This window comes from Thunnus thynnus, chromosome 11, assembly GCF_963924715.1.
Source record: "Thunnus thynnus chromosome 11, fThuThy2.1, whole genome shotgun sequence".
Classification (NCBI taxonomy): Eukaryota; Metazoa; Chordata; class Actinopteri; order Scombriformes; family Scombridae; genus Thunnus; species Thunnus thynnus.
In genome coordinates, this window is record NC_089527.1 from 30,898,058 (window position 1) to 30,910,641 (window position 12,584).

The 12,584-nt window shown below is 41.4% G+C and overlaps 1 protein-coding gene across 1 annotated transcript in view; it reads right to left on the bottom strand.

Moving 5' to 3' along the window:
* Positions 1-12,584, bottom strand: part of slc49a4 (solute carrier family 49 member 4) — a 54,752-nt gene that overhangs the window by 23,525 nt on the left and 18,643 nt on the right. The window contains exon 5 of the mRNA XM_067604445.1: positions 7,003-7,111. Coding sequence (XP_067460546.1) covers positions 7,003-7,111 — 109 coding nt within the window. The remainder of the gene's footprint in view (positions 1-7,002; positions 7,112-12,584) is intronic.

Genomic DNA, 12,584 nt, shown 5'->3' on the forward strand with positions numbered 1-12,584 from the left:
AGAAGAGAGGAGAGGAGAGGAGAGGAGAAGAGAGGAGAGGGGAGGAGAAGAGAGGAGAGGACAGGAGAGGAGATGAGAGGAGAGGAGAGGAGAGGACAGGAGAGGAGAGGAGAGGACAGGAGAGGAGAGGACAGGAGAGGAGAGGAGAGGAGAGGAGAGGAGAGGAGAGGAGAGGAGAGGAGAGGGGAGGAGAGGACAGGAGAGGAGAGGAGAGGAGAGGAGAGGAGAGGAGAGGAGAAGAGAAGAGAAGAGAAGAGAAAGTTATTCGGTGTTCAACATGCAGGCCGTGACTGTGAGCACAGAGCTAGACAGAGAGCAGGCACTAAGCGTCTTAAGTCTGCAAATGTCTGTCAGTCACTGTCTGGTAAATTACAAGGCAGCAATGCTGTTGAAGGAAATAAAAACAGCTGTGTGTGTGTGTGTGTGTATGTGTGTGGGCAAGATTGTTGTCCCTTCTTATATACACTGATGTAGGCCAACGCATACACATGGCCTTAAAGTCAGAAGAAAGGACATTTTGGGCAGAGGACTGCAGCAGAATCAATGAGGTAAAGTGTAGCACATGTGCATGCACACACACACACACACAAAACCAATCAGCGTGGGGCACCCAGGCAAGAACGTCTCCGAGTGCCAAATAAGGTGTTTGGTTCCCATCAATCTCCCTGAGGCAATAACTCACATTCAACCAAATCCAACCAGATGGAAGATGCGACAGAAACGGTGCAGAATCTAAAGTAGGATGTGGTGCTTTTTGCTTAATCATACTCTGCATTGACCTGTCAAGAAAGTCTATAATGAAGAAAAGTGGACTATCAAGATTATTAAATGTAAAATGTATTCTGGCTTAGTAAGTGATGAATGCCAAAATGTCATTATATTTGATCTAAATTACACTCCTCCTCCTCCTGTTCTGTGTGGGCCACCCTTTATGCGATGCTAAAAGCTTATTGAAAGGCACCCATCTCTTGTTTGCATAACCTGAGGCAGCATGGTGAGATGAACCACAACCCCCCGGTAAACGATGAAGATCTGTGCTACTGTTGTCATAGAGACATCAAAATATTTGATTCACAAACATTTTAAAACGCCCACGAAGCCCCATGCCACCTATAACTGCTGCTTATTATCTATGTAGACATTGCAGCACCAATGCAAAGGTTTCTAAGGCGTATAATGTCACATCAGTTTGCACACCAATTTAGGAAGCTAAACACAAATTGCTTGCCAAGCCATTTCAGTTCTGAGATGCAAATGACTATGTTTCATGTGCGGGTGGAGAGTTAATTAACCGCAGTATTCTTAGTGCCTTGGAACCCTAAAAAAAGCCAGATTTGAAGCTTAATCATGTCTGCTATATAGCGATTGTGTCAATAAGCTGGTGTTAGGGTAAGGAAAGCCAGGACTCCAGGCTCTTGACACGTTAATGTGTTTGTTTTCTTAATTCTCTCTCTTCAGCTCTCGTTATAAGCCATTTTAAGCCAATAATCAAAGACCTTATCCTTAGCTTTAGTTTGAAATGGTATTCCTGCACAAATTCACTTCATGTAATCCCAGAAAATCCACAAAACAATCTTTAATAGTAAGGAAGTGTTCTACTGTATCTGAAGGCAGAGCATGCATTCTGTTATACAGTTATACAGTGCCTCAGAACTTCACAAGAGAATCTGTAAGGGAATAAAAGAAGACTAATCAAACTAAAAGAAGTGGGACACATTGGACCAGCCTTCTTCTTCTGTGAATTCTAAATGGCTACTTTCCATTAAGGGAACAATTACGTATGACTGATGAGCACAGTAAGGCACCTGTTTCCTGAGTCTTATTCATTATGGTGATGCTAAGCTCAATGCTCAATCCTCCTTTGCAGCTCTCACACATTTCCCTTACAGAGCTCACACAGCAGGCATTAAGCAACAGGAGTGCATTGCTTTTACAAGATTATATACTATTCCAATTCCAAGTCAGATCCAATCCAAGAATACCACACCTTAGCCTTAGTCTGTCCACTTAAACTTTCACCATTCTCCTGTGTTTGAATGGTTCTTGTCCTCGTCTGACCTGAACTTGTACTTTCTACCTAATATAAAACACACTGGAGAGCAGGCTGTAAGATTTTGTAACTGCAAGAAAAACAGACTGACTGCATTTGAGAATACATAATCTCAGGTATAAAACTGAAACAAGGATAGCAACGAAAAACCACTGAGACGTGCTTCTGTCAAAGAAGTATACAAACTGCCCAATTCTGCAGTTTTTATTTCTTTTTCAAGCAGCAACCACTGTGTCTCAGGGTTGAAGTCAGCATGGAAATGCCTTGAGAGGCAGTTCTTCTAATGGCTGCTACATGATCACTGGGAAGCGCTCAAACTCGGGGGTAGTGAAGTCATTCATGTGGGGTTGCAACTCATTCCCAACTTCCAAAAGGGAGAAATCCACCAAGCAGAGTGCCATGCCTTTAGACTTGTAGGTGCTGTTTCTGATCAGAACAACTCAGCTATGAATTGCCCAATGTGCCCTTGACGCCAATAAAACTAAATGATCTGCAAAAAGTAAAGATGCACTCCTGAAGACAATACCCACACCATCCATTTTCTGGCACTTATCTGTGGCTGGCTCAGAGCAGCCTTCAGGTTCAGCCCCCTCTTCACCACAATGGTCCAGTACAATGCTTGCATTACTGTTGATGCCACCCCAACCCACCTGTCAACTGAACACTTTATTTTATCCTCACTAATGAACAAGACTGAGATACTTGAATTCCTTCACTTGGGGCAGCAATTCACTCCCAACCCTGAGGAACCATGGCCTCAGACTTGGAGGGGCTGACTATTTCTTTACATGAAAATCAAAAACAGATTTATCAAAAGGGTAAGAAGCCTCTGTTATGTAAGGATTAGATGACTTGTAGCAATGACCCACGTACACCATATTCCCAGAGTAGCCCCGAAAGGGACATGGTTACAGGCATATCCATCACATCCACAGAGCACACATAGCTTGGATGGGCAACCAATAAAACCCCTTCCGTATCTTAGCTAGAATAAGCTTGTCCACTGTTCCACAGTCAAGATTAATTGCACATGGCTCCTCCTGAATCTTATGTTTGACTGTAGCCTCCTTTCCAACACCCTGGCATGCTCTTTCCCAGGGAGGCTGAGCAGTGTGATACCTGCACAACTAGAGCTGAATCACCACACTTATGTGAATCGATTTTTTTCACCCACCCCTTCTTCCTACCCAGGGAAGCTGCAGGAGCCTGGCTTTGTGTGTGTGTGTGTGTGTGTGTGTGTGTGTGTGTGTGTGTGTGTGTGTGTGTGTGTGTATGGGGTGGGTGATCTCCAGTTTCCCAATCAGGCTTCAACATGAAAGCACTTCAATGTGACTCCAAAGGTGTTTGCATCTGTGTCCTATACTACCCTTGGCTCTCTTTATGTAGAGTTCACTTGCGCTCAAAATCAAATGTCACTCCAAAACAAGAGCTAGGGCTGAGGAAGCAGTCTGAGATGCAGCATTAGGTTTTAACAATCACCACAGTTTCATCCAGGATCCACCCTTTTTCCTAAATATGCATTTTCCAGGCGTTTACAAGACAGAGGCAAGAGTTAAACCCAACTCCAGGCTTCAAAGTGATGCTTCAGAATCCTGTGGGTGATGTTACAGATGCCATATAAATGTTTCACACACACAGTCTGTGTGTGTTTTAAGGTTTGCTGAAATTCCATCTATGTTCATACAGCACTGACTTTACAAAGCCACAAACATGGAAACTACTTGGAACTATATGCCCATGTACCTTATAAAAGCCCAATATGTAGTTACCCTCATACAGTTTCAGCATCACCTAAACCCTGCTGTCTCCTAAGCTAGCTTCCGTCGGATCACCATATCACCTCCTGCTGTGCCATTTGCCAGCCAGTGGACCCCTACATGTCTCTGCCCCTCTATCTGTCATTTACTGAATTAATCCTTGCAAGTTAAACACCCCAGGTGCATTTCTGGTAAACTCCTCTCAGTATGACACCTGCTTACCAGACAGCTGGCTTGGTGCTGGCTTTTTATCATCTGTAGGACATGTTTCTTTTGACATCATGATATAAAGTAGAAAGTTTTTCTACTACAATAGTTTAGGACCCTCTCCTGTGGACTGGGCACAAGTTTGTTTCCAATCCAATCTTCTCTCTCAATCTTGTCTCATCTGATGACAACTGCTCCCGCTACCTCACAGCAGCCACGGTCATCTTTCAATCAGACTGCATGGCTAGCTGAGAAAACAGATGACAGAAACATCTATATTTTTTTGGGAAGAACCCTGAACAAACAGCTGACAGAAAAATGCTGACAAAGATCGAGGGAGGGTAGAAAAAGAGGAAACAGACAAAGGATAAGGATATGGATAAATGACTGCATGAAGCAAATGTATAACAAAGTTGTCAACTATGAGCCCTTCAGAGAACTGACAACAACAACATGTGACATCTGCAATACAGAGGTCATTATATGGAATGCGTGCAGCACTAGACCTATCGCTGTGAGAGGGAAAAGAGATGGACAGGAAAGGGAGAGAAAGAGAGAGACCTACAAAAGTGGGGAGAAACCTGCAACTGGGAGGGACAATGAAAATAAACCAAGTTGGCATGTAGGTGGAGGGCATTACATCAGATCCCGATGTGGTCTGTGAGCACAAATGAAGGGAATGCAATACGATGTAAGTGGTGCACTTAGGCGCAAAATGAGTACACTTGCATTCTGCCTGTTTGGAGCAGGATCTGCTCTGCATACTGTATATACCTAACCCTGCTCTTTCTATCAGGAGTTGCACTACACACACAGACTGGCACTGGCAGCAGTACAATGTACCAATTATCAGCAAAAGAAAGGACTACCAAGGTAGACACATCTGTTTGTTTATACACCTGCTTGTAACCATCCATCTGCACAAAAATGAACACATTATTGGAAAGCATGAGGAAATTAATAGAAAGTATGAAATTGCTCTCTTGCTATCAATGTACCTTGGCCTCAGGCACTTGCTGCATATTTTAAATTACCAGAGATACAGTAAGACTCAGTAACATTTTAAAGTGATGAGAGAAGGATAATAAAAGAGCAAGGAAACAGAGAAATGGAAAATTGTTTTCACATTGCAGAAAGCATCGGACTTTAAGGACAGACGGAGGAAAACAGTCTACATATGTCACATCTTGTGCTTGTATGAAATGCTCATTTCACAACCATCTTTCCGCGCTGTTTTTGGATCTAACAGAATCAACAAAGCTAACAGCAAATAGGAAAGCAGGATGAGTTGAAGCCACGATTTGGATCTGTGGATGCATAGTGAGCTATGCAAAAAAAAAAAAAAAAGGAAAAGGAGATGCAGTATTTGCTTTTCCTCAGTTCAACCTGACTTTAAGAACAAACATCTCTACCTCTGAAGAACAAAGTAAAAATTTCAAAAATCTTCAGTTGCATTAGTACTCCTACTCCTCACCATGTTTAGATGCATCGCCATACTTTTTCATACATTTTTTAACCTCGAAGTTTTGTACTCAGGGGATATCCTGTAACATACCTCACCTCGCTGCTATCTTCTTAACTAGCATAGATAAAAGACATGCGGAAGAGAGAGAACAATCTTTTGAGAACAAATGAAATCTAATAACAATTTGGTATGCTATCTGCTACCTCTTGACAGACATATAAAGATAGAAGTGTGATGAGAAGTGTCTCATTCTCTGCTCTCCTGTGTGTGATCTCCTCTGCAGCAGCACCTGTCTGATGATAACCTTGAAAACATCCTTCCTTTGTCTTCTGACACACCGCTGTGTCGGGAGCTGTAAGATGTAAACTATATGGAGCTCTCTCTCTCTAACCTGTGTCGCACTGACAGCTCCACCCAACTTGTCTTCCTCTTTTGTCTGCGTAAGATTGAAGATGATGAGCAGACATGCAAATGTTGAACTGCAATTGACTGGCCCCTTCACAAAAGATGGACGAAACCTCTGATTAGGTTCAATAAGTGGAAAAGAGAAAAGCGAGAGAAAAGAGCCCAGGTGAATGATAATTTTCTTCTTACTTGTCGGTTCTTAGAAATAAGAAATATGACTGTCTGTTTTTAGCTGATGAGGGGCAGTTCTTTTTTACTTGTAAGTGTATTCACAAGAGTACAAGAGGAGGTTAATAAACTAGTGCAGAAGGATTCAGCTGTCTGGAGGCCTTCTGCACTGAAATGGCTATAATGTTCTATTGTCGGTAGACTAGCTTTGGAGTTAATTACACCTCACCACTATTTCAGATCTGCTTTAAACACAGTTAATGCTTTCTGTGCATTGATGTTAAAGAACATCATCTGCACAATAACATACTTCCCTCCCTGCAGGTATAGGGAGTTTCTGAGAAGTGTTTCAGGTGTTGGTTTTCAGTCATCCAGGTCATGGAGCTAAGTCAGTGGGAAATTGGAATTGCTTTAGATGTTTCAAAATGCAACCATGAGACTGAAGAGAAAGCTTACCAGCTATTTATCCCATTGTTCAGAGAGTGGGCTACCTCTGTGAGAAGTCTTGCAAATTGTTAGAACAGTTGAGCTTTTCAAGGTTTTCAAAATGGGAAAATCAAAGCTGGAAAATGGATTGGTGAGCTACTTGTGTTGGTTTATTTTCATGCAGAAATACGAGACGAGCCTCTATTCATACTTGATTGCAAATTATCGACCAAAAAAAAGTAACCAAGATGAAATGTGTTGGGCAAAATAAGTGGTGACCAAGTCTGCACATTTTCACAAAAGCCAGTCAAAATAGCAGTGCTGACCAAGGATTGTGCCTTTTTTGATTTGAAAGGTGTTTGAAGTGGTCTCCTAGAAAAACATTTTTTGGCACAGAAAAAGAAACTCACCCATAGTCACTATATTCAGCATTGTGGCCTTGGTTTACTGATATGCTTCCTTACATTAACAAGATTAAAAGTTATGTGTGTGTGTGTGTGTGTGTGTGTGTGCGTGCTGCCTACCTGGCTGACTTTGGCTGGTGTAAGGACCATGTCGAGGACTCCTGCCCAGCCAGCAATCACTCCTGTGGGGACTGCATAGGCAAGCGCTATCATCAAGAACCGCAGGTTGCTAAAGGGGACAAAAAAAAACAAATTTGAGACTCAAGATTGCACTCACAAAAAGACTCACAAGCTAAGATGTTTGTGTACTGGTTCTTCCCAAAATATGAATATGGATGAGTTCTCCAACATGGTGTGACTACACAAGATTAGATGCATAATGTGTCCTTGTGTCCTGAATAATACACTGGACATAATATTCTGTGAAAAGACAGTAGGTTGTTATTTTGTTATCATCTGGTTTCTTTATTAACTACAACCATGTTCCTTAATAAGAAACTGTTAAAATCATTTCTTTTGCAGGGCCTATTAACAACTTCTGGTTAAGGGCTGGATCATGCTAGAATAGAACAAGTTCATACAACATGTTGTCTGACCACGTCAGAAGGCAACAGTTTTTATAGCTGTTCTAAACGACCACACTGGACGGCTCAGTCAGATAATCTCATAATAAAATACAGGCATAACAGCACACAGGCAGTCTCTCCTGGAAGGCTTTCATAGTGTTGCATTCAGCTGTTAATGTGAAAAGTGAACCAAATAATTGTGTGAAGAATGAAAGAGAGTTTGAGACAGAAGTTCAAATATGGAATGTCGGATTATCTATTTTGGAAAGTTACAAAACTTGTCAAACACAGCCCCTGCAATTCAGACGTTGGAAAGGAGTGGGGGGAAGGGGGTTTCCCAAGCTGTTCAACCAATCGACAAGCACTTCTGATGAAGTATGCTGGTACTTCTCATTTAGGCCAATCAATTTTCATGGAGAAAAAATACATACTGTAGTTCACAATCACTGCACATCCATTATTATGTGACACGGTTTCTTCCATTTAACATGCAGCAGTTTGCTAAAAAATCAAATACTGAATTGGCAGATCTCCCATGAATTTAATGAGGCATCTGCTACATCTTGCTTTCCATCATTCAAGTCAAAGGTACAGTATTGTCACATCTGCTGTTTAAGTCTCCCATTATAACAAAAAAAGGCCAATATTTTAATATTTATAAATGTGTATCCAAAGACTCCTAGCATATACACAGGTGAGGTTTGATTTTAATCGAGAGTCATCAATGGTTTCGCAGTGATTATTCAACAACAAAATGTCAGTAACTGCATGAATGCATGAGAGCTCCTCCAAGTGCAACCTACATCCCAGCAGCACTGGCAGCACTAGCTCCAGGGCTTTTTTTACTTGCCTACAGTATGCTGTCACTTTACACATACACACACAGCTCCTGTCACAGCAAAAGATCTATTCTTGTGAAAAGCGTAGTGACAGAGAGATAAGCAGCTACCTGAGCACAGTGGGCAGAGCCGCTGGAATAAAGCTGAGAGGTATCAGAGGGCAACACACACCTAAAACTAAACAGTACTGTCTTAAACTATGGATTTAGGAGATTATTCTAAACGGTCCTGTATGGCTTAACAGAGTGTAACATAGTGCTGATTCATTTGTTGGATCGATTGCAAAGTATACTGATCTGCTAAGAGAAATAATGGAACTGGATCAATCTGGCTTCAGTAATAATTGATCAAACACACTAAATCACAACAAACGTTGCTGTTAAGATTGAAAAACCAGAACTGGTACTATCTTACTGTTAATCTCTCAGTATTAGTAATATATTACTGCTAATGTCACTACTACTACCACTGTGACAGCTGCTATTGTCACTACAATTTCTAGTGCTGCTGAATTTGGAATGTGTGGTCAAGACTGATCAAAACACACATTTTAAAATGAGTGAAACTGTTAAGATTCTTCTCTATCTTTAGATCTCTGTTTAAAAGTTATACTCCAGTTTGACAGCGCTGTTTAAAGGAAAAAGCCAGAAGTCAGATGTTTGGCATCATATCGTAATGTACAATGAAATAACAGAATCACTTTTTGTCTCTCATTTAAAGATAATGTTTAAAACATAATTCTGCTGTCTGTTTTTGACCTTGTAGGAGGAAATAGATAGTTTAAAATGTTTATGTAAAAGTGGTTAGAATTTTTTTGAGATTGTAGCATCTTTCCAAAGGTTTGGTTGTAGAAAAATGAGCCAATCCTATTGATAATTGGTACAGTCTAGTATTCATCTCAGTGTCCCTGGGTCGTATCTGAGGGAAGGAGGGGTTGAGGTTATTATTTTGGCATTTTTGCCTTTATTTGACAGCTGAAAGTGCAGAGAGACAGCACACAAGGGTAAAGAGAGGTGTGTGACACACATGAAAGGTCTGTGTGAGTTGATTTTTTTTTACCAAGAGATGTATCATTAAGTCTGTAAAACTTAAGAAAACTGTGAAAAATGCCTGTCACAATTTCCGAAACCAATAGTTGAAAACCCAAAGATGTTTAATTTAAAATTATATTACAAAGTTAAAGGCAGCAAGTTCTCACACAAATTAATTGTTTGTTTTGTTTGATAAATGACTTAAAGGACCAGTGTGTGAGATTTAGTGGCATCTAGTGGTGAGGTTGCAGATTGCAACCAACTGAATACTCTTCCCCTTCCAAGCGTGTAGGAAAACCTATGGCAGATCTAAAGGCCCTCTCTAGAGACAGTGTTTGGTTTGTCCGTTCTGGGCTACTGTAGAAACATGGCGGTGCAACATGGCGGGCTCTGTGGAAGAGGACCCGCTCCCTATGCAGATATGAAGAGCTCAATCTAAGGTAAAAAAAAACACAACTGTTCTTATTTTCAGGTCATTATATGCTAATTAAAACATTATTATAATTATTATATTCCATTTCTGCAAAGTCCGCTCTGCTAGATGCAACTAAATTCTTCACACTGCACCTTAAAACAATTGTCAATTATCAAAATTGTTACTGACTAATTTTCTGTCAATCGACTAATTGATTAATTGGCTAATTGTTTCAGCTCTATCTAAAAGTTTTGTGAACTAATATCAACTTATCAAGTTATTAACTGAAACCAAACTGTACAAATAAGATAAAAACAAGCATCATCTCCAAGCTGATAAATGGCATTTGTGTTTATTTGCCCCAAACAGCCAAAAAACATTACTGTACATTAGCTGTAAGCTAGCCGCAATATGTGCAAATTTTTTCTCAAGATGATATTCACTTCTTTGCATTGACTTTGTATATAATCGCGTGTATGAAAAATTTGCTTCACATGGTCTGAACACACCATGACACCTCTTCCTAACTGGAAGTTTTTCCCAATGAAGATGTCCTAACCTGCTCCGTGCGTGAGTGAACAGGCTAAGAAATGTGTCGCTTGTTTTAAAAAAACACTCACTCCGGCTCTATTTTTGCGAAATTAGAAGAAGTAGGTCTATTTGCGGACTCGCGGTACCTACATGACACACACACTTGGTTAGGTTCAGGTACAATCAGTGAGATGGTTAGGGGTTGGGGTGTGTATCATGTAGTAAAGTGGGCGTGTCATGTAGTGAAGTAGGTGTGTTGTGTAGGTCTGCAAGACTGCAGATAGATCCTTCTCAATTTTCACACACTTCCTCCACCTCCAACCTATTTTCATTGGTCAAAATCGAAGCTGGCGTCCTTGACATTTCTGTTTCACCTCCAGTCAGCAGTCAACATGGACAAAGAGAGATAAGAAATTCTAAGCCTATATAAAATGTCACAGTGTAGAAATCACAAAAAAATAATCATTCTAGCTGAGGAAATGATTAAAACTTGAGAGTTATGAATAAAGAAGAGAGGGAGAAATTATAAGCGGCGCAAAAAAAATCTCATCCCCTCTTCTCACTGTGACATCATTCGTAGTTGATCTGGACAATTTTTCGCGCTCCATCCAGTAGAGTTCGCTCGCTCGCTCGCTGTATGTTCAGAAGAGGTGTGTGTGCTGCACGATCTTAGACAAACTGTCTGCTTAAATCTCACCAGCTGACAGTGAGCAGTGTCTAACAGGAAAAAAAGAAAGACACCCCTAAACTCTATGCCTAGTTATGTATGTACACCTAGTATACACACACAGAGCTCACCTCTTTAGGGTATATGGCACCCCTCCAGTCACAGTCAACCCAATTACAATCATTTGGAACACCCACGCTAATCACCTTCGCCCAATGAGGTGGCATGCTGATTTAAATCAGTGCCACCTTCTCAACTCTAACAATGTGATTAGAATCACTGGGTGTCTGACAAATGAGGCAGGGCTGGCAGAGCAGGCAGCAGATTCATAGATTGTTTTGTTTTCCTGATCTCCTCTTTTTTGTTTATGGACACTGTTAAGCTCCTGCATTTATCCACCCCCCTGCTTTGTTCATTATAATGCAGGCAGCATCCTGAGCAGTATCGTGTGGGGACATCTGGAGAGCACTTTGCGGCCCTCCCACACCCCCCCCCCAAGGCTTCAAATGCTCAACACACAGACAGATAAAGTTCACACACACACACACACTTTAAGTCAGTCTTTGAGTTGCAAACCATGGGAAGAACGTGTCCCGAGATGCATAACCTGAACAGCAAAAAGCATTCTTGTTGTAAACATATGCACGCCCTTTCTCTGTCCTGACACTGGTGCACTTTACACAATGAATCACTTGATCCGCAGAATGCTTTGACTCAAAACAAACAAAAACAAACCTGTCTCTCTGCTGCAGGCATGACTCGTCCTATGCAGTACGAAGCTACTTGGCCTTGGAGAGAGTACGGAGGGACAGTCATAAAAAGCCCCGTGATGGAGCACCCTCTCTGTTTTTCTCCCAGCACCCTTTTCATTAACCTTGCCACAACGGCAGGAAATCAATATCCATGCACCTTTTTCCCCATCTGGGTTCTTATTTAGATAACCAAATGTAAAAGCAGACACTAGCTACTGGGTAAGACAGGGGACATTTTTTTCTCCCCGTCCCTTCCTGCTGGTGATGAAATATTTCCGAAGAAGTCTCAAAGCTAGCCGCATCATCAGCTAAGTGCCATTTGTCCTTGGCAGACCCGGCTGGAAATCAATGCATCAGGATGACAGCTTTCAAAACTAAAATGAGTATGACTGGGAAGGAGGGGAATCATCGATACTCCGGCTTTGAGCTGTTTAGTACTCCCTCACATTGTGATTAAAACACAATAATAACTTTACACCTCGTGTAGAGACATTCAGGCTTCTAATTAGACCGCTGCTGTGGAAGCAGATGTGAACAGCTGGAAGCACTCATCAAGCTGAAGATCATTAACCAGTGCTCAGACCCTGACACGCTAATGGATGAACTGATACATCAGTGGATAGTTATCAGGCTGACTAACTGGCTAGTTGGCTGCCACCTGCTGTAATCACAGAGGCCACAAAACATTTTGTCACCTTTACTGGAGATGCATCGATCAAATGCCCCGGATCGTTATCAGGGCTGATATTAGTGACCTTGTGAAGTGGACAGGGCATCATCCAGACATGACCGATTCACATTAAATACAGTTTCTTCATCACTGCCATTATAAAATTCTGTATTTCTGTTACTACTATTTATTAAGTTACAGCAGGCTTTCAACTCAGTATTTAGTGCCTCA